General features: G+C 36.8%; 2 protein-coding genes across 13 annotated transcripts in view; one reads left to right on the top strand and one right to left on the bottom strand.

Moving 5' to 3' along the window:
* Positions 1-23,112, top strand: part of KIF27 (kinesin family member 27) — a 92,623-nt gene that overhangs the window by 36,928 nt on the left and 32,583 nt on the right. For 9 of the 12 annotated variants that reach the window (XM_044940234.2, XM_044940235.2, XM_006059113.4 and 6 more), the window contains 5 exons: positions 3,201-3,370; positions 3,829-3,932; positions 5,187-5,342; positions 12,317-12,522; positions 18,127-18,324. In XM_044940234.2, the coding sequence (XP_044796169.2) occupies positions 3,201-3,370; positions 3,829-3,932; positions 5,187-5,342; positions 12,317-12,522; positions 18,127-18,324 (834 nt within the window). The remainder of the gene's footprint in view (positions 1-3,200; positions 3,371-3,828; positions 3,933-5,186; positions 5,343-12,316; positions 12,523-18,126; positions 18,325-23,112) is intronic. The other 3 variants (XM_006059111.4, XM_044940236.2, XM_025281950.3) reach the window with 3 other exon arrangements.
* LOC112583938 (60S ribosomal protein L17-like) lies at positions 13,510-14,079 on the bottom strand. Its single transcript, XM_044940238.2, has one exon. The coding sequence runs from the start codon at positions 14,062-14,064 to the stop codon at positions 13,510-13,512; it is 555 nt and encodes a 184-aa protein (XP_044796173.2). The 5' UTR covers positions 14,065-14,079.

The raw sequence follows: 23,112 nt of genomic DNA, 5'->3' as shown, positions 1-23,112 counted from the left end.
TTTGGAAGGAAAAAATTATGAAGCTGGTACTAGTCATTACATAAGTTTAAAATAACACCACATATGCTGATGATGCTACCATTTTTCATTGATTATAAGCCTCACATTTTTTTTTTCACATTTTATCAACTATGATGGTAGGATATGTTTTACAGTTGATGGTATTTCATAGATGATAGCTTTTCTTCTTTCTTGATGGTTTAAAAATAGTGATGTGTCTTAGTTGATGACATTTTAGATTTGATGAAATATGGCATTATGAAAAGGAAATAAAAGCAGTAGGTAAATAATATCACTTTCAGTACTTGACATTATTGTATAGTAAGAAAACCAACTGGAATGTTCTTAAGGGATATATTTTTAAAACCTTGCGGAATCTCCAAATTCACAAAAGTGGTAATACCTGTATAATCTTGTCTTTTTCCTGAATGAATTACATTTTTATTGAGTCACAAAATTCTTGTGCATTAAATCCCTTACACTGAAGTCAGCTGCCTTTTTAGTTTTCACTAAGATTTTATCTTTCACACAATGGCCATTTCCTCCCCCCCAAATAATTATTTTTGCTTTTTAATCACTTTTTTGCATACATGGTTGCTCATGATGAAGCAGAGCTGTGTGAGATGTGTCTGCAGAGGTTCTCTTGGAAGGTTCCCTTGCCAACCACTCATTCCAGCAAAACACACCAACTTCATAGTAGCAAAATGACAAATTGCACCTCATGAACCTTTGTGGAACTTTCAAATTCAACTACAAAATTAAATATGTGAAAGCCACAATCTATGGTAAATGAGTTGCAGCACATCTAATGAAACACAATCAAATGCATCACTAGTGAGAAGAGATTATCTTAATGTATGATGATCAAGAATATTACGTTCAAGTCTGGGTACAACACCTTAAGTCAAATTAGATTATTTTTGGAAAACAACCAAGTTATAGAACCTTGGGGAAAATCTTGAAGTAGCTCTAGATTTAGTCCAAATTATAGGGGAAGTAATGACTGTGTCTAGGTATTTGAAGGCTTATCATTATTGTTAGACTTTTGTCTCTAGAACTAGAACCAGTGAGAAGCAGTGCTAAGGGAATATAAAGAGGGATTTATTAGTGAAAACTCTCAAAATAATATTAGAGGTCTCAGGGCTTAATAGGGTTCCCACAGTGAATTTGTTTAAGCAGAGGCTAAATGATAATTTGCAGTATTACAGAGAAGAGTTAAACCTGGGATGAGTTGAACTCTACTCTTTAAAGTTCTGTCCAGTCCTGTTGCTGTGTAATTCTCAGAAAACACAATTAGAATAATAAAATTGTTTTCTAGTTGGATACACCTCAATTATCTGAATTATTACCCAGCTTATTGAGTACTTACATTATAACCAGTATTATTTAGGATATGGTTGAAAAGGCAACCTGCTCTTTGGGGAGCAGGGAGTGCAGAAGCAACTAAAGAAAACAGAACCCAGCACTTAAGGTAGCAAGGGGACAGATTATGGAAGGCTTTATGAGCCAAAAGGGGTTAAAAACCATTCTTTTGTGTGGAATGACTGCTAAGGAATTAATTTTCTGAATGTTACTCATTGTGGCAAAACCTGTTTCATTATATTTTAAGCTGGGTCATTTGATGTTCTTTGTAAAAAGAACATTTGAAAGCAAGTTGAAATCCTGGAGAACAAAACATGATTGTAAACAAAAAGTTTTATTTGCTCCTGAAATAAACCCCTCCTCAGCCCCCTACCCACACCCCCAGCAAAGAGAAACCTTGAATTCTGTTGGTTATAATGCAAATGGCCATGCTTGGTACAATGTGCTTGTTAGATAAATACTTCTTGAGTTGGTTCTTCTGTAAATAAACTCCCTTGCCCTCCCCCATATCCCAGAATTGGGAGGCCACCTGGAAAACTTTACCCCTATTCATCATGGTGCTGATGTGACACATGGCCTTATTAAATGACCAACAGTGGAGGCACAAAAATCAGGTATTAAGAGATATCCAGTATCAGATAGGCTTTTCTGGGAGGGGATGTGTAAGAAACCTACATCAATTGACTCTTGAACACCATATGGTATATACATTTTTACTCTATGTTGTAATGTTAATAGCTTATAATAATTTATATTAATAAATTGAATGCCTCCTTTGAGATCTTATTGTTTACCTTTTTGGATAAATTACCTTGAGGTTTGGTTATAGTGACAGATAGGTGGCTCAGATGGTAAAGAATCTGCCTGCAATGCAGGAGACCTGGGTTTGATCCCTGGGTCAGGAAGATCCCTGGAGAAGGGAATGGCAAACCCACTCCAGTATTCTTGCCTGGAGAATTCCATGGACAGGAGAACCTGGTGGGCTGCAGTCCATGGGGTCACAAAGAGTCAGACATGACTGAATAACTAACACTTTCACTTATAGAGACATGGTTAGAAAGGAAACATTTGGTAACAGAAATGAAAATACAGGCAATTTCTAATTCATTGTTGTTTTCCAAGGTGAATTTTTGAGAACTTAAGGTCAATAGAAGCATGTTATAATATAGAAAGTTACAGGCAGTCCATGAAAATCTCCTTATCCCATGATACATATTAAGTATGTCACTAGGGCGTTAATCAACTATCCCTGACTACCACATGTGAAGCCTGAGTCTGTACTTTTGAATTTCCAAATCAGGAATATCTTACCCTGGCAGAGCAAGTGGCGGTGGTTCTGGATTTCTTCATGTGGTGGGATTTGGATTAGGGGGGGAATTGCAGATCCTTAACAACACTGCAATTCTCCAAGTGTTCAGAACTGGGAAGGCTGGGGGCAGGGCAACAGTTGTGCCCTATTACACTGTGTATGGGCTTCACATTGGTTGGGGAGTGCCTGAGCTATGTTCAAGAGCTGTGATGTTTTCACTCATACCTCTTTTTGAGTGCTGTTTTTCTCTGAAGCTATAACTGAAACCAGAAGAGCTTTCTAGAAGAGGAAGAACTGTGTAGATTCTGAAAGAAGTGTATACCCGTGAGACACAATAGTATTGTGAAATGAGTTTTGACTTTTTTGTAGGCAGTGCGGGGAGGGAAATGTATGTTTTCAGTGATTGGCTATTTTAAGAGTACCTGTCTAATAACCTCTTAGAAAACACATTTTGAGCAATATGATAAAAATAGACACTTTAAAAAAAATCACTTTTTTTTTGTTGTTGGGTGGGGGAATCACTTGTAAGGTCCACACAAGTCCTTCTGTATACTCTCTGGATCGACTAGTTGCGGGATTTCGAACGCGAAGTCAGATGCTGCTGGGTCACTTAGAAGAACAGGATGAAGTTCTCCAGTGCCAGTTTTCTGATAACAGTGATGATGAAGAGTCAGAAGGCCAAGAGAAATCGGAAATTAGGTATGTTGACTGGTTTAATAAGCATAAATACATGATGCAGTAAATATATACAGAAATAGGGGTTTTTTTACATTAAAAAAATTTTAGTAGAAGAGTTAAGTGGTTTTTGCTACATATATTGTCAACTAATATGTTACGAAACCAGTATTTGAACACGTCAGTCTAACAACTGTAAAATACTTGTGTTTTTAGAATGTTTATGGTGATTGGAGTTAAATTTTCAGAGAAAAAGATTTTGGATTTCCTAATTCTGCTGCCACAGTGGCAAAAAACATGATGAATTTTCCATTGGGTCCAACATGGTGGGGGGTATCTCTATTTGGTGAAATATTAGTAAATTCCATTTATTTTATGTAAGCCATAATTTAAAGAGTAATTTGGGCGAAAACTAATTTGAGGGCAGATTAAAAATGACTAACAGACAAGTTACCTTTGGTCCTGGCCTTTTCCTTTTTCAGACATAGAAGTTGCTCATGGATTCAGAAGCCAGGCTCTGTTTGTTCACTTGTTGAATTGAATGATATTCAGGATCAAACACAAAAGTCAGGATTGGAGAATGAAGGTACACAGACTCTCTCAAGTACTTTAGATCTAATATTTATAAGACACTTCTCTTTTTCTTCAAGCAATAATTTAAGAAGCATCTAGGGATTCTCAGAGACAGAAACTTGGTTTGGAGTGCTTTCCTGGCTTTTCCTTTATGTTCTCTGCTCTGTGCTCTGATTTCTTGTTCTTTTTTACTCCTTAGTAAAGCTTTTTCACTAGTCAATTCTAGATAGAGTTATAGGCTAAATCTCTCAGAATGGGGATTTGATATTCAAACTTGAGTTTGACTTCCCATTCTTGCCTTCTTTAAAATCCATCTTAAGTAATTTACTGGGTGTTTCTTCACTGCTTCACTGGCACCCATGCCTACCATTAGTGATGTATTTGATATTAGAGCCAACTTAGTCTAGCAGATGCTTGTAATGTTCACAACTGATGAGAAATTTTATGCATTAAAAAATGGCATAAAAGATGTTTATGTGACAAAAACTGTATGAGGAGATTTTAGCTCATTTCTCTTGGCTTATGAGTGGTAAAACACAAAGAGTACAGAGAATATAAATAACATGATAAATAAGTCCTACACTGTGAAAATAGCATCTTTTTTAAGAGCCTATGCATGTAATATTAAAACATGAAACAAAATAGATTTTAAAAGTGTAAAATAATATAGATAAGTGCTACAGTCACCATCCTTGAACCGTTTGTTACTGGTCTACAACCAGGTAAGAAACTTATGTCAGAATGTAAATCAGTGCATCAACTCCTTCATTGAGGAAGTCTATGAAAAAAGTCTCAGCTGAACTAAAACAGTGAGGTAATTGATCTATATTCTGGTACAAGACAGTAACAAACAGTGTGGACCCTGTTCTGATTAGTCTGGGATAGAATGCATTCTCTGATTACAGTAAAACTACAAGTTAGTATGAAAAAAATGAAAACCTCTACCCATCTGGAGATTTAATAGCTTTTTTAAGTAGCTCAGATTAAAGAAAAAGTCAAATTGCAGAATATCTAAGAGCAATGAGAAACTGTGTTAGAACCCGCAGGATATGACTAGAGCATATACATGTTTTAAGGAAAGGAAAACTCACTGTAAGCTGGAAAACTAAAATCACAATTGCCATGTTTTTTCCTTCTCTGTTTGTCCCTTCCTCTGGTACTTCTAGACTGCTTCTGTGTCTGCTTTTTTTATTTTTAAACTCTACTTCTGTTAAATGTTTCTGAGCAGATAGTTTCATTTCTCAGCTTTGTTTCTTTTATTTTGAAGATTTAAAGATCGAATGTCTCCAGGAGAGTCAAGAGTTGAATTTGCAAAAATTAAGAAATTCAGAACTCATACTTACTGAAGCTAAACAAAAAATGAGAGAACTTACTATTAACATCAAGATGAAGGAAGATCTGATTAAAGAATTAATTAAAACAGGTAATAGTATCTAGTGAACTTATGAGAAAGAAAAGGTTCTAAAGGTGCTTCTGATGTTGTAACATTTATTTTAATTTCTGATGCTCAGGACTATCCATGTCAGTCTGGAATTTGGTATAGCAAGGTGGGCTCTAAAGCCAATACCTGGAGGTTAATTATCAAAAGAATTTTATTATGTTCAGTTTTATCTATGAATTGTCCTAACCAGTGTAAACTCTGTGTTGTCCTGAATCTCTGTGGCCCTTAATGTTTTTTGTCACTTTTTAAAGAAACATTATACTTGGCATCTGGAAATAAGATGTCCGAGATGTTTTCCTAACTCATTTTAGTAAATACCTATTTTAAATTATTGGTCTTTACTTTCTTGAATAATTTGTTTTTAACATTAATTACAAGCTTTGTATTTTAACTGTAGATAACTTTTGTTTTTCTGAAGATGTAAGGATTTGTCCTTGAGAGCTGTCCTCTTGAGTGAGCCAGGCTTTCAGCTCCTCCCCTTCGTCTCAAATTCTACCAGGTTGGGTGTATATACCACCACCTTTCCTCACCATCCAGCTCCATTAGGCTTGCTCTAAAATGCACACCTCAAGTTTTTTTGGTTCCCCCAACTAATATACTCAAAGTATAAGCCTTGACTACTATGAAATTCAGTAAAGAATTGAATGAATTAGACCACTAACATTTCTTTTCCCAGTTCCAATGCAGAACAACTCTCTGGTCTCCTAGGGGAACTGAAGGAAATACTACTAATACCTTCCTCTTCTTCAAGCCCAGGGCTGTAATCACACTCAGACTACACAAATTATGGGTACCAGATCCTCTGCCAGCAAGGAGAAACTTGCCTTCCCTCTCCCTCCTCTTTCTTGCAGTCTAGCTTTCTAGCTGTCAGTCTTCCTTTCTCAATTTCCTTTCCCCTACAGTTGGATACAACTGAGCACGCGTGCGCGTGCACACACACACACACACACACACACACACACACACACACATGCTGTCCAAAGCATTTTCGTTTCTCATTCCTGGCAGTGCATCCTTCCAGCTCCAGTTATTTCACGTGTTTGATTTTGATTGTGCTCCTTCCTCGTAGGCAGGATCGATGCCAATAAACCTCCCTTAGTGAATCTAGGAAACAGTTTAGAAGTTTAAATACCTTCTGCATTCCCATGATTTCAGGGTAGTGTGCATAGAACTTGAGGATATTTACTGCTCTAAAATAAATGGTTTTCTTTCAGATAGGTTATCCCACCATGGGATATCTAGCAAGCACACTTTTGTAGCCTGGTATACCCATCTGGCACCCAACTCCAGTACTCTTGCCTGGAAAATCCCATGGATGGAGGAGCCTGGTAGGCTGCAGTCCATGGGGTAGCGAAGAGTTGGACATGACTGAGCGACTTCACTTTCGCTTTTCACTTTCATGCACTGGAGAAGGCAATGGCAACCCACTCCAGTGTTCTTGCCTGGAGAATCCCAGGGACGGGGGAGCCTGGTGGGCTGCCATCTATGGGGTCGCACAGAGTCGGACACGACTGAAGCAACTTAGCAGCAGCAGCAGCATACCTATCCTGGTTGCCTTAAAATAGAGGATATCTGCACTTAAACTGAGCAGGTTCTCTTCTTGCTCATTAGAATGGAGGGCAATTTGGAGCTTCCTGAAGACACTTAGAGATGGTGTTTAGCAGAAGGGTCAATGTGTACTTCCTTTTCAAAGCCCTTTCCCTGAAGACTTCCCCAAATAGTAGCTACTTCAGCCAAAATGAATAACAATGACAATTATTCATCAGTTTTAATATATACTTTTTTCACATTTTAATATCTCTGAAATCAGAATGCATCTTAAAAATCAGTGGCATTTCAGCATTTTATCATGGTGTAATTGGTACTGTAGTTTTTCTTAGTGGTTCATAAAATATTGGTGTGTTAAATAATTTTTGGGATCTTAGAGTCACTAAAATATTGTCATATATATTTTAAAGTTAGTCAGAATCAGAATTGTAGAGCCAGAAGACAACTTACGTGTACTTATTTATAATTAATTAATTAATTGAGATTTTTAAATTAAAAGATTTTTATTAAAATTTTTTTACTTTAAAAAATTACTAAAAAATTAAAAGATTTTATTAAAAAGTTAAACAATTTTAAAATTCAGAGATTTATTTTAAAATTCAGAGATTTTAATTTATTAAAATTAATAAACTTTTATTAAAAATTAAGAGACTTTCAGTATACCAATATAACAACTGGACCCTATGATTATTCCTTCTATGAGCTCTAGACTCTTACTTCCCACTGCCATGGGTTTGCTAGTCCAGGGATAGCTGACTATTCAGAATAAATCAGAACCAAATTTTCAGGGTCAGTAGCTGGGCTTTGTGATGCTTTCTAAGGCCCACTTGACTTCACATTCCAGGATGTCTGGCTCTAGGTGAGTGATCACACCCTCGTGATTATCTGGGTCATGAAGATCTTTTTTGTACAGTTCTTCTGTGTATTCTTGCCACCTCTTCTTAATATCTTCTGCTTCTGTTAGGTCCATACCATTTCTGTCCTTTATTGAGCCCATCTTTGCATGAAATGTTCCCTTGGTATCTCTAATTTTCTTGAAGAGATCTCTAGTCTTTCCCATTCTGTTGTTTTCCTCTATTTCTTTGCATTGATCGCTGAGGAAGGCTTTCTTATCTCTTCTTGCTATTCTTTGGAACTCTGCATTCAGATACTTATATCTTTCCTTTTCTCCTTTGCTTTTCACTTTGCTTCTTTTCAAGGCTATTTGTAAGACCTCCTCAGACAGCCATTTTGCTTTTTTGCATTTCTTTTCCATGGGGATGGTCTTGATCCCTGTCTCCTGTACAATGTCACGAACCTCCATCCATAGTTCATAAGGCACTCTATCTATCAGATCTAGTCCCTTAAATCTATTTCTCACTTCCACTGTATAATCATAAGGGATTTGATTTAGGTCATACCTGAATGGTCTAGTGGTTTTTCCCTACTTTCTTCAATTTAAGTCTGAATTTGGCAATAAGGAGTTCATGATCTGAGCCACAGTCAGCTCCCGGTCTTTTTTTTTGCTGACTGTATAGAGCTTCTCCATCTTTGGCTGCAAAGAATATAATCAGTCTGATTTCGGTGTTGACCATCTGGTGATGTCCATGAGTAGAGTTTTCTCTTGTGTTGTTGGAAGAGGGTGTTTGCTATGACCAGTGTGTTTTCTTGGCAAAACTCTATTAGTCTTTGCCCTGCTTTGTTCTGTATTCCAAGGCCAAATTTGCCTGTTACTCCAGGTGTTTCTGACTTCCTACTTTTGCGTTCCAGTCATCACTGCAGATGGTGACTGCGCCATGAAATTAAAAGACGCTTACTCCTTGGAAGGAAAGTTATGACCAACCTAGATAGCATATTCAAAAGCAGAGACATTACTTTGCCAACAAAGGTTTGTCTAGTCAAGGCTATGGTTTTTCCTGTGGTCATGTATGGATGTGAGAGTTGGACTGTGAAGAAGGCTGAGCGCCGAAGAATTGATGCTTTTGAACTGTGGTGTTGGAGAAGACTCTTGAGAGTCCCTTGGACTGCAAGGAGATCCAACCAGTCCATTCTAAAGGAGATCAGCCCTGGGATTTCTTTGGAAGGAATGATGCTAAAGCTGAAACTCCAGTACTTTGGCCACCTCATGCGAAGAGTTGACTCATTGGAAAAGACTCTGATGCTGGGAGGGATTGGGGACAAGAGGAGAAGGGGACGACAGAGGGTGAGATGGCTGGATGGCATCACTGACTCTATGGACGTGAGTCTGAGTGAACTCTGGGAGTTGGTGATGGACAGGGTGGCCTGGAGTGCTGCGATTCATGGGGTCGCAAAGAGTTGGACATGACTGAGCGACTGATCTGATCTGGTCTGATATGATAATGAAAAGGACATGTTTTTTGGGTGTTAGTTCTAAAAGGTGTTGTAGTTCTTCCTTCTTGTAGGCCTTCCATTTCCTTCTCCAGGGGATCTTCCCAACCCAGGGATCAAACCCAGGTCTCCCGCAATGTGGGCAGATGCTTTAACCACTGAGCTACCAGGGAAGCCCATAGGTCTTCATAGAACCATTTAACTTCAGCTTCTTCAGTGTTACTGGTTGGGGCATAGACTTGGATTACTGTGATATTGAATGGTTTGCCTTGGAAACGAACAGAGATCATTCTGTCGTTTTTGAGATTGCATCCAAGTACTGCATTTCGGACTCTTTTGTTGACCATGATGGCTACTCCATTTCTTCTAAGGGATTCCTGCCCACAGTAGTAGATATAATGGTCATCTGAGTTAAATTCACCCATTCCAGTCCTTTTTAGTTCACTGATTCCTAAAATGCCAGTGTTCACTCTTGCCATCTCCTGTTTGACCACTTCCAATTTGCCTTGATTCATGGACCTGACATTCCAGGTTCCTATGCAATATTGCTCTTTACAGCATTGGACTTTGTTTCTATCACCAGTCACATCCACAACTGGGTATTGTTTTTGCTTTGGCTCCATCTCTTCATTCTTTCTGAAGTTATGTCTCCACTGATCTCCAGTAGCATATTGGGCACCTGCTAGTGGAGGTGATGGAATTCCAGTTGAGCTATTTCAAATCCTGAAAGATGATGCTGTGAAAGTGCTGCACTCAATATGCCAGCAAATTTGGAAAACTCAGCAGTGGCCACAGGACTGGAAAAGGTCAGTTTTCATTCCAATCCCAAAGAAAGGCAATGCCGAAGAATGCTCAAACTACCGCACAGTTGCACTCATCTCACACACTAGTAAAGTAATGCTCAAAATTCTCCAAGCCAGGCTTCAGCAATACGTGAACTGTGAACTTCCAGATGTTCAAGCTGGTTTTAGAAAAGGCAGAGGAACCAGAGATCAAATTGCCAACATCTGCTGGATCATGGAAAAAGCAAGAGAGTTCCAGAAAAACATCTCTTTCTGCTTTGTTTACTATGCCAAAGCCTTTGACTGTCTGGATCACAATAAACTGTGGAAAATTCTGAAAGATATGGGAATACCAGAGCACCTGACCTGCCTGTTGAGAAACCTATATGCAGGCCAGGAAGCAACAGTTAGAACTGGACATGGAACAATAGACTGGTTCAAATAGGAAGAGGAGTACTTCAAGACTGTATATTGTCACCCTGCTTATTTATCTTGTATGCAGAGTACATCATGAGAAATGCTGGACTGTAAGAAACACAAGCTGGAATCAAGATTGCCGGGAGAAATATCAATAACCTCAGATATGCAGATGACTCCATCCTTATGGCAGAAAGTGAAGAGGAACTAAAAAACCTCTTGATGAAAGTGAAAGAGGAAAGTGAAAAAGTTGGCTTAAAGCTCAACATTCAGAAAACAAAGATCATGGCATCTGGTCCCATCACTTCATGGGAAATAGATGGGGAAACAGTGGAAACAGTGTCAGACTTTATTTTTTTGGGCTCCAAAATCACTGCAGATGGTGACTGCAGCCACGAAATTAAAAGAGGCTTACTCCTTGGAAGGAAAGTTATGACCAACCTAGATAGCATGTTCAAAAGCAGAGACATTACTTTGCCAACAAAGGTCCGTCTAGTCAAGGCTATGGTTTTTCCAGTGTTCATGTATGGATGTGAGAGTTGCACTGTGCAGAAAGCTGAGCTCGGAAGAATTGATGCTTTTGAACTGTGGTGTTGGAGAAGACTCTTGAGAGTCCCTTGGACTGCAAGGAGATCCAACCAGTCCATTCTGAAGGAGATCAGCCCTGGGATTTCTTTGGAGGGAATGAAGCTGAAGCTGAAACTCCAGTACTTTGGCCACCTCATGCGAAGAGTTGACTCATTGGAAAAGACTCGGATGCTGGGAGAGATTGGGGGCAGGAGGAGAAGGGGACGACAGAGGATGAGATGGCTGGATGGCATCACTGACTTGATGGACGTGAGTCTGAGTGAACTCTGGGAGTTGGTGATAGACAGGGAGGCCTGGCGTGCTGTGATTCATGGGGTCACAGAGTCAGACACGACTGAGGGACTGAACTGAACTGAACTGAGCTGGGCTTAGAATGAAAAGAGATACAGAAACAATATTTATATTCTGTTTTTCTCTATGTTCTAAATATTCAAAAGAAAAGCATTTCAAAAAAATTTATCTTTAACAAGTTCAAATGAGATGAAAAAGGAGAGGGAGTCAGGTCTAGATTAAAGGATTCTTAAGAAATATAACAGTAAGATGTATTGTGACCTTGTTTGGATTGTGATTAAAATAGACTAATTGAAAAAAAAAGAGGCTAATTGTAAGACATTTTGAAACCACTGGGAAAGTCTGAATAGGGACTGGTAGGTATTAACATTGTTGGTATGATAATGACTTTTTGGTTATTTCCATATTCTGTATAAATGCTTGTTAAAGTATTAATATATATATAGGTAATGTTATGACATCTGGAATTGTTTTAAAGTTTTAAGTAAATTAAAGAAGAAAAAAGGCATAGATGAAAAAGCAGTGGCAAAATCTTGGTAACTCTTGAATTTGGGTGATGGAGATTCATTATAAGGATTATTTCCCTACTTTTGGTATGTTGAAAAATTTTCATAATAGTGAAAAAAAGAGAATTCAGAGATAGATTATGAGTAGTAGGAAGACAAATTATAGTAAGCCAGGGGCCGAAGAATCACCCCAAATACCTTTCTAACTGGAGTTTGATGTCTGCAAAGGTAAACTGCAAATTCAGAACAAAAGATGAACCAGAAAGAAGATTGAATGGCACCAGATGGGGACAGTCATTAAGGGTCTAATTCTCAAGAGGCCAGATGACAAGTTGTGTTTGACTGGGATGTAAAGGGACAGCTGGATTTTTAATGCTATGCTTTAAATAGTTACATGGCCAGCATTTTAAGAGTAGGGAAATTTTATGTTTTTGGTGTTTTACTTAGTTTTTAAACATAATTTATAATTGTTATTACCATTATTATTATCATGAAGGTAATGATGCCAAGTCCGTAAGCAAGCAGTATTCTCTGAAAGTAACAAAACTTGAACATGAAGCAGAACAGGCAAAAGTGGAATTAACTGAAACAGAAAAGCAACTACAGGAACTGGAAAACAAACATCTTTCTGATGTTGCTTTGAAGGTAAAATTACAGAAGGAATTTCGTAGAAAGATGGATGCCGCTAAGCTAAGAGTCCAGGTAATTTAAAAAATGTAATTGAGAAAACTTATTTAAGGCTTCCTGCTTTTGAGGATTCTTATACCTAGTTAGGAAAGAAGTAGGATTCAGATTTTACTAGAAGAACTGGAAGGCAAGTTTTCTTTTCCAGTATGCTGGTGGGTTTGCATAGTTTGTCTGTGTAAGTATATTTCTTCATTCAAGAAGTGTATTTTAACCTTTTTATCAAAACTACATGATTATAAATGAAGATAACCACAGAAATAGTGTTACTTTCTGAAGGATAAAAATGTAACTAATGATTAGATAATCATATATAAAATATCTGGTATGTATATAGCACTTTCTTGACATTCAACAATGATAACTTTCAGATAGTTTTCTGAAATTATAAGTGATTGGTTTAAGAAAGGTTAATAATTGAGTACTAGCTGTGCTAGTTGAAGTCCCTCAGTTGTGTCCGATTCTTTGCGACCCCATGGACTGTAGCCTACCAGGCTTCTCCATCCATGGGATTCTCCAGGCAAGAATACTGGAGTGGATTACCATTTCCTTCTCCACGGGATCTTCCCGACCCAGGGATCAAACCCGGGTCTCCCGCATTGGATGCAGATGCTTTAACCTCTGAGCCACCAGGGAAGCCTACCGAGTACTACTGCATCTTATTCTTCATTTCCTAATGCTGGACTTTGCTACAACCTCAAATATAGCTAAAGACTTATATTCTATGAGAAATACTCCATTACAGGGAGTTACTGTGTATGAAGTTATTCCCAAATGCTTTTGGTATGGTCACAGTGCTTTGTTAGTCTGCCTATAGTGAATTTGCTAAAATGCCTTTTCCATTTCTTTTGATTCATAATCTATTGCTTTCATATTGTTTCCACTGTAGGTAGAATGAAATTGTAATCAACCTAGTCAGCGCATTAGTTGTCTGTTTTTTAACTGTGCCACAGTTATTTTCTTTCTTTTTTTTTTACTTTTATTTTCATTTATTTTTTGTGGCATTTATTCCTGGGCCATAAGTTTTTGTTTCTTCAGTTTCTTCTGGGATATCTTTTTCTTCTGTGCAACCTCCTCTTCTGGTTTAGGGACAATCTGTTCTTTTTCAGTAAGGATCATCTCAATGTGGCAGGGAGAGCTCCTGTAGGGGCTGATCCGACCGTGAGCTCTGTAAGTCCTGCGCCGCATCTTGGGGGCTTTGTTCACTTGGATGTGCTCAATGACCAGAGAATCTACATCTAAGCCCTTAAGTTCAGCATTACTCTCTGCATTTTTGAGCATGTGTAGTAAAAATTCAGCACTCTTTTTGGGCCACCGACCCTGCGTCCAGCCCCACTGTTCGGCCTGTGCACACCTACCAACTCCACTGTTGTAACGACGGAATGGCACACATTGCTTCTTTAAAGTGACATCCTTCAGATACTTGTTGGCTTTTCGGATATGCATACCCTTTATGGCCTGGGCAGTTTCATGAGTGTTCTTAAAGTGAGCACGAAGATTTGAACCTCTTGATTTGCATAATTTTGTGGGGTTTTCTGGGTCAAGTGAACAGCGCACCATTTTTAGGGGTCACCTCAGGCTGCTTACCGAAAAAGCCACAGTTATATTCTTTAAACAAGATAAGTGTTCATTGCACACCTCCTGTGTACCAGGTTCTATTCTAGATGGGGATGCAAAAGTGAATAGAGCAAGAGTCCCTCCTTCTAGAGTTTTTAATGCTACCTCAAATATATGGATGTTGCCATTAAAGGTTCTTTTTACCTAAGTACCCCTCAAGCCAACACCAAGTTAAAATAACATGACTTGACACTTTGCACTTTCCTTTTGAATACGTATTTTCCCTTAGCAATTCACCTCAGAGAGTCTTGGGATCAATTCTTTTTTATTTCTCAACCATTTAAATTAAGGCTATGATATCTAACAAAGTACTCATTTTAACAAAACATTAATAGAACAAAACAATTAAGAATTTTCCTTTGTGATTATTATGAAATTAATAATTTCATAGGTTTATATCCTACTTTTAGTACTGATAGTAATTTTTTTTTTTGATAGTAATTTTTATACTCAAAATCAACAAGAACCAGTCTCATGGTAATCAATCTATTCAGCTTCTCTATTTCTTCATAATTCAGTCCTGGAAGATTGTAGGTATCTAGGAATTTATCCATTTCTTCTAGGTTATCCAATTTTTTGGTTTATAATTATTGATCATAGTCCATTATGATCCTTTGTATTTCTGTGGTTCAGATCAGTTCAGTTGCTCAGTCATATCCAACTCTTTGCTACCCCATGGTCTGCAGCACGCTGTGCCTCCCTGTCCATCACCAACTCCCGGCGTTTACTCAAACTCATGTTCATTGAGTTGGTGATGACATCCAACTATCTCATCTATCATCCCCTTCTCCTCCCACCTTCAATCTTTCCCAGCATCAGGGTCTTTTCCAGTGAGTCAGTTCTTCGCATCAGGTAGGCACAGTATTGGAGTTTCAGCTTCAGCATCAGGCCTTCCAATGAATATTCAGGACTGATTGCCTTTAGGATGAACTGCTTGGCTCTCCTTGCTGTCCAAGGGACTCTGAAGACTCTTCATACCACAGCATTTCTGTGGCATCAGAATACAAATTCAGAAACAAATTCTCTTTCATTTCTGATTTTATCTCTTTTTTTCTTGCTGAGCCTGGCTAACTTGTCAATTTTATTTATCTTTTCAAAGAACCAGCTCTTAGTATTGATCTTTTCTGTTGTTTTCTTTTAGTCTCTATTTCATTTATTTCTGCTCTCATCTTTATTATTTTCTTTCTTCTTCTAACTCTGGGCTTTGGTTGTTCTTCTTTTCCTAGTTTTTTTACGTGTAATGTTAGAAGATTGTTTATTTGAGATTTTCATGTTTCTTGATGTAAGCCTGTATCACTGTCCACTTTCCTCTTACAACTGCTTTTGCTGTGTCCCATAGATTTTGGACAGTTGTGTTTCCATTTTCATTTGTCTCAAGGTACTTTTGATTCTTTTCTTTGTTGACCTATTGGTTGCTTAGTAGCACATTGTTTAGTCTTCACGTGTTTGTGTTTTTTCCCAATTTTCTTGAGATAGCCAAAATTATTATTTTTCTAAGTAGGTTATGGCCAAAATTATTATTTTTCTATGGAGGTTATTATATTTGCCATATAATCTATAGCTTAAGCCTTATTTGTGGATTTAGCAAAGATTATTTTTATGATTGAGATTAAAAGATTACATGAAGGATTATTTACAGTGTTTGTGAATTATCATGTCCTTTTTTGTTTTCCATGTTTCTTGTTGTGTAACTTTTTCTGCTGAAAGTACTGATAAGGAAAGGAAAGAACTTACTTAAGTTCAAAAGAAATTCTGATAGGCCAAGGACTGAAATAAGTTTCCCTTGTAGTTGTAGAAATTTCTGTACCTTTGCCATATACATGCACAGCTGGGGATGCTCAAGATGACAAGGATGGTGGTAGGGAGAAGAAGGAGGGTGATAGTTAAGTGTCTACAAAGTGCTCTATACACACAAGATGTTTTATATGTATTATTTAATCATTATTTAATCCTTTGAAGTGTGTATTTTTACATGCTTACAAATGAGGAAACAGGTTTATGAAGGTAAAATAACTTACTCATCGTCATATAATTGTGATGATAAAAGTGGTTTTTGGTACACTAACAGTTCATACCATTTAAAAATATTGAAATACTAGTTGTTTTATTGGTATAATGAAGTTATTTTAGTTTTTAAAACTTAAATTTGTTTTAATTAAAAAATCTGAAATCTGTGTTCTTTGCCTTTAGATATATGTATAGCATTATATGTTGTATTAATATTTTAATGCTAACAGAGTGCACATTCCACATTGGAGCATCAGTGAAATAAGCACAAAAGACAATGACAACCTATCTCACTTGTAAATAAGATTATCAGTACTTATACTGATGTTTTCAATATCATGTGGAAAAGACACTACAGAACTAATATTAACATTTTTGCTCCAATATTGCAATTACTGTCAAAAATAAGTGACAAAACCAGGGACCAAATTCAGGCTTGGGAAACTGCAGAGTCCTGTGGCATCCAAGCTAGTAGTACTCAAAGCAGTCCACTGCAGATTGTTCATTATTGGTCTGCAGCGGGATAAAGGTAAATAGGAGCACAGCTTCCCTCATCAAAAAAAGTCTTGCATGGAAACACCATCAGCTGAATCTAATAATGACCTTCATGGTGCAGGCTGACAGCAGTCTGTGACTGGTACTGGTCCACAGACCACCCTTTGAATAGCCCTGCTCCTAAGCTACAATGCGTCTGTGAATACTTAATTTAATTAAAACAAAATGTGTTTTTTTTTCCCCCCAGCAGTTTATTGCCAAGATAAAAGAAATAATTAATTGTAATCTGCATAACTTACAAATAACCTCACCTTAACTTTATTTCATGTGAGATGTACTTAGTGCAATGCTAAAGTATGTAATACAAATCTATGTTTGTTTGATCAAGATTAAATTGAAACACTGGTATTTTATATTAATATAGTAAGCTCTTCACAGATGTTCACAGATTTTTAGAGCTGTCTATGGATAACTTTTGCTAGAGAGCAAAAGCTTTATTTATGATAATTAAAATAATAATGATAATGGTTACTGTCTGGGAAAATGGTATCATTTCTGATCATTTTAACTCAGGGATTAATGATTTAGGCTATAGCTGGATTTTAAATATGAGTACAATAGAATACTATGCAGTCATATAGAACAAATCTATGTGAAAAGACCTCTAAGATAAATTATGTAGAAAAAAAAGGAGGTGGAGAATAGTCTACCTAGAATATATATACATAAAGTTATTCATATGCATATAAATTATTTCTCCAAGAATACTTAAGAAATTGGTAATTTTGTTTCTGGAAGCAGGACAGGTAGAGTAGAGTCTTTTTAAATATAAGTTCAGTTTTGTATTTTAATTTTTATTGTGTACATAAAGTATTTTTAAATTAAAACACTCAAAAAAAGAAGCAGCAATGTTGGTTTTGTTCTATTTGGCTGCCAGCACCAGGAAGGTTCATCATTCTTTACATCTTGTGAAAATTATGATAGTTGACCGATTGTAAAAGTAGAAATATAGAAAACAATTGTGAAACTGTCAAGAATAAATTAAAATCTAGGAAGAAATGCCAACATGTGTAATTTTTTTTTTGTAGAAATATCAAGTGTATTAATAAGAAATGCATACAAGTTTGACTATCACATTTCACATATTTCAAATATATATACACAAATAGATGATAGAAAATCCCTTACAATTGTTGAAATAAATTTCAAAGTAAAAATAATGTAACTGATATGACATATTCAAGGATTATAAAAAACTGTTTAAAGGCATTTTTCACATTTTAATTGAATATTTTTTAAATTTAAAAAAATAATTTTAATTCATTTTATTTTTTTTTTCTTTCTTTTTTTTTAAAAAATTTTATTTTATTTTTAAACTTTACAATATTGTATTGGTTTTGCCAAATATCGAAATGACATGTGTAATTAAATGAAAAGTTTTAAGTTCACTGGAAGGATATGAGAAATGCAATTTTTTATTTTTAAATATTCCATATGATCCAGGTCTTACAGAAGAAGCATCAAAATAGTAAGAAATTGGCATCACTGTCAATCCAAAATGAGAAACGTGCTAATGAACTAGAGCAGAATGTAGATCACATGAAATATCAAAAGGTACAGCTGCAAAAAAGACTTCGAGAAGAAAACGAAAAAAGGAAGCAACTGGATGCAGAAATTAAGCGGGATCAACAAAAAATCAAAGTAATATTGTCATACTTGCCTGCTAAGCATAATATGAAATGTTCAACGGCTCAGAGCTAATGAAACCAAGGTCTTGATTCAGTTGGCTTGTGAGGTATCTAACCTTGGCCTGTCCTTGGCTGCTGTTCCCATTCACCTTAAAACTTTGTTGATCTACATAGTAAAAGCTATTTATTGAATTCTGAGTACTGTCTTGAAGGCTTTGACTTCACAAAAGAAAGTGCAATGATAATTTCTCTAACTAGGACCTTAACTTCAGTTGAGGCTGTCAAAAACAAATTTATGAAGCTGACTTTCTAAAAAATATCTAACATTTGACTAGTATTTCCCATTTTCAAAGTGCTTTGACATGCCTTGTCCAGGTGTCAGCATAGGAAAAAGTACAAGGTAAAAATGATGGTACCATTTCATTCCTGGTGTGCAGAAAAGTGATCAGACCTGTGTGCCTAGCAGTTGTAGGCTGGGAGGAACTAGTGATATCAGCCCAGGCTCTGGAGTTTGGCTAGTGTGTGTTCAAATCCCAACTCTCTCATTCTTGGCTGGACCATTTATTGGGAAAATCACTTACCCTCTCTGTGTCTGTTAATTCTTAAATATCCTTATCATACTTGCCTCAGTAGGGCTCTTCTGAAGAAAAGGAGGCTGATAATAATCATAACAACAACAATAACGAACACTTATCTAGCACTGTGTATCAGGCTCTGTTCTATTGAAATGTTAAGCCGAACCAAAGGTTTGGGACGTAATTGGAGGTTTCCTAGATTTTAAACTTAGGAAAGTAACATATTCTCAGACCTTGGAAAAAAGAATGACAGAATTTAGACACAGAAGGGAACTTAAAGAGCATTAAGCCAAGTTACTGATTCTTTATTTTTTTTTTTAAACACTTTTATTGAGATATACTTCACATATCATACAGTTTACCAATGTAAAGTGTATAGTTCAGTGAGTTTTGGTATATTACATTATTGATTTTTATAAACTGTGGTAAAATATAATATGAAATTGAACATTTTTACCTTGTTTAAGCATATAATTCAATGGCATTAATTACATTCACAGTGTTGTGCAACCATCGTCTCTTATCTTTTTTTAAACTTTTTCATCACCCTCAGTAACCATTAAGCAGTGAGTCCTTTTCCCCCTCTTTCCCCCAGCACCTGGTAATCTTAATCTACTTCTATATTTATGAATTTGCCTATTCTCAACATTTTATAAAAGTGAAATCATACAATATCTGTCCTGTGTCTGGCTTATTTCATTTAGCATAAAGTTTTCAAGGTTCAGCCATGTTGTAATATATATCAGAACTTCATTCCTTTTTATGACTGGGTAATATTCCATTACATGCATACACAACATTTTTTTTCTATGTTTATCTGATAGACACGTGGGTTGTTTCCACCTTTTGGCTGTTGAATAGTGCTGTGATAAACATTGGCATAGAAGTAACTGTTCAAGTCCCTGCTTTCAATTTGGACTTGAAATACCTTGATGTGGAATTGCTGGGTCATATGCTAATTCTATGCTTAGCTTTTTCAGAAACTACCAACTGTTTCTGATAGTGACAGCACCATTTTACATTCTCACCAACAATGTTTGAGGGGTCTGATTTCTCATCTTCATCAACCCTTGTTATTTTCTGTTTCTTTTTTGTTATAGTCATCCAAGTACATGTGAAGTGGAATGTCATTATGATTTTGATTTGCATTTCCATATTGACTAATGATATTGAGCATCTTTTCATGTGTTTATTGGCCATTTGTATATCTTCTTTGGAGAAAAGTCTTTTGAAGTTGTCTTTTTTAATTGGATTGTCTTTTGTTACTGAGTTGTGGGAATTCACTGTATTCTGGACGTTAAACTTTGATACATGACTTCCAAATATGTTGTTTCCATTCTGTAGATTATCTTTGCATTTTCTTGATAATATTCTTTGATGCGCCAAAGTTTTACATTTTTATGATGTTCCAGTTCATCTGTTTCCTTTTTTTCACTTGCGCTTTTAGTGTCATATCTAAGAATTCATTTCCAGATCTAAGGTCATAAGGACTTACCCACCCCTGTGTTGTCTTCTGGAGTTTTATGGTTTTAGCTCTTGTGTTTAGGTCCTTGGGCCATTTTGAGTTAATTTTTGTATGTGGTGTGAGGTAGGGGACCACCTTCATTCTTTTGCATGTGGAAATCCAGCACCATCTACTGAGAGACAATTATTTTTCTGTTGAATGGACTTGGTACCCTTGTCAAAAATCAGTTGATTATAGATCTATGAATTTGTTTCTCAACATTCAGTCTATTCCATTTGTTTCTGTGTCTGTCCTTGTGCCAGTACACACTGTTTTGATTACAGTAGCTTTGCAGTAGATTTTGAAACTGGGAATTAAGACCTCCAACTTTGTACTTTACCAGCATTGTTTTGGCTATTCAAGGACCTTTGCAATTCCATATGAATTTAAGGGTCAGCTTTTCCATTTTTGGAAAAAGGTCATTGGAATTTTGATACGGACTTTGTTGACTGTGTAGGTCTCAGAGGAGTATTGGCATCATGGCAATATTAAGTTTTCTTATCCAAGAGCATGCACTGTCTTTTTTTATTTTTAATATTTTCTCCATTTTATTTATTTATTTATTTCATTTTCTGGCTTTGCTGAATCTTAATTGCTCTGGAGTTTTTTCTGTAGATGTGGTAAGTGAAGGGCTACTCTTCATTGCAGTGAGCAGGCATCTCATTGCGGTGGCTTCTCTTATTGGGGAGCAGGGCTCTTGGCACAAGGGCTTCGTTAGTCGCAACGTGTGGGCTCAGTTGTTGTAGTTTCTGGGATCTAGAACACAGGCTCAGTACTTCTTCTACAGGGGCTTCATTGCTCCACAGCATGTCAGCTCTTCCTGGATCAGGGATTGAACCTGTGTCTACTGCATTGGCAGGTGGACTCTACCACCTAGCCATGGGAGAAGCCCTAGGGTGGTCTTTTCATTTCTTCTTTAATTTCTTTCATAGTATTTTAAAATTTTTAGTGTGCTAGTCTTTTACCTTCTTGGTTAAATTTATTCCCAGATATTTTATTCTTTTAGATGTTACTGTAAATGGAATTGCTTTCTTAATACTCTTGAGTTACTCATTCTTAATATTGTGATAATTATTATTTATAGAAAATAAATAACATTATTTATCTTCATTCAATACTGTGCTAAGCACTTATGTGCTTTATCTCATTTATGTCTTTTTCTGTTCCTATATTGCCAGCTTTTCTTTTTCTGCTAGATTCTTTCTTTAAACAGCTTAGATTTTTCTCATCTGAAAATTATTCTTCATCAACTTTATACTTCTGTCTCTCTCTCTTCTTCCCTTTATAACCAAACTGCTTGGAAAAGTTTACTATATTTGATTCTGTTTCTTTTCTTTTCATTTGTTCTCTTGTCTTCTCCAGTCTGGTTTCTGGGTCTTGGCTGTACCATTCACTTCAAAGCTCTTGAGAAGTACATCAGTGCTCTCTCTGTGACTGAAGTCCTTAACACTGCATTCAACGTAGTTAACCACTTCCTCCATCTTGAGATATTTTCCCCTTTGCATTTGTGAAGTTATATTTACCTTGTTTTTCTTCTCTGATTGATTGTTCTTTGTCTTTGCTAGCTTATCCTACACCATCGTTTCTTTACTTACGGGAATTACTCCAGACTCTAGCCTATGTCCTCTTTATCTTCCATACTTTGGCCTGGGTGACATCTCATCTCTTTTCGCATGACTACAGTTTAACTCTGACAACTCCCAGGTTTAATCCTTAATACCAGATTTACCATTAGAGCTATGGATTCACACATCCAACCATTGGCATCTTTATTGGGTTGTCTTATAGGTGATCCACACAGTCAAAGGCTTTGGCTTAGTCAATAAAGCAGAAGTAGATGTTTTTCTGGAACTCTCTTGCTTTTTCGATGATCCAGTGGATGTTGGCAATTTGATCTTTGGTTCCTCTGCCTTTTCTAAATCCAGCTTGAGCATCTGGAAGTTCATGGTTCACATACTATTGAAACCTTGCTTGGAGAATTTTGAGCATTACTTTGCTAGTGTGTGAGATGAGTGCAATTGTGCAGTAGTTTGAGCATTCTTTGCCATTTTGCCATTCTTGAGGCTTGGAATGAAAACTGACCTTTTCCAGTCCTGTGGCCACTGCTGAGTTTTCCAAACTTGCTGGCATATTGAGTGCAGCACTTTCACAGCCTCATCTTTTAGGATTTGAAATAGTCAGCTGGAATTCCATCACCTCCACTATCTTTGTTCATAGTGATGCTTCGTAAGGCCCACTTGACTTTGCATTCCAGGATGTCTGGCTCTAGGTGAGTGATCATACCATTGTGATTATCTGGGTCATGAAGATCTTTTTTATATAGTTCTTGTGTGTATTCATCCAGCTCTTCTTAATATCTTAATACCAAAGCCTTTGATTGTATGGATCACAACAAACTGTGGAAAATTCTGAAAGAGATGGGAACACCAGACCACCTGACCTGCCTCCTGAGAAATCTGTATGCAGGTCAAGAAGCAAGTTACAACTGCACATGGAACAACAGACTGTTTCCAAATTGGGAAAGGAGTATGTCAAGGGTGTACATTGTCACCCTGCTTATTTAACTTACATGCAGAGTACATCATGAGAAATGCTGGACTGGATGAAGCACAAACTGGAATCAAGATTGCCAGGAGAAATATCAATAACCTCACATATGTAGATGACACCACCCTTATGGCAGAAAGCAAAGAAGAACTAAAGAGCCCCTTGATGAAAGTGA

The sequence above is a fragment of the Bubalus bubalis genome, chromosome 3 (genome assembly GCF_019923935.1).
Source record: "Bubalus bubalis isolate 160015118507 breed Murrah chromosome 3, NDDB_SH_1, whole genome shotgun sequence".
Classification (NCBI taxonomy): Eukaryota; Metazoa; Chordata; class Mammalia; order Artiodactyla; family Bovidae; genus Bubalus; species Bubalus bubalis.
Note: the sequence above shows the minus strand (reverse complement) of the source record. Positions and strands in the feature narration are given on the sequence as shown.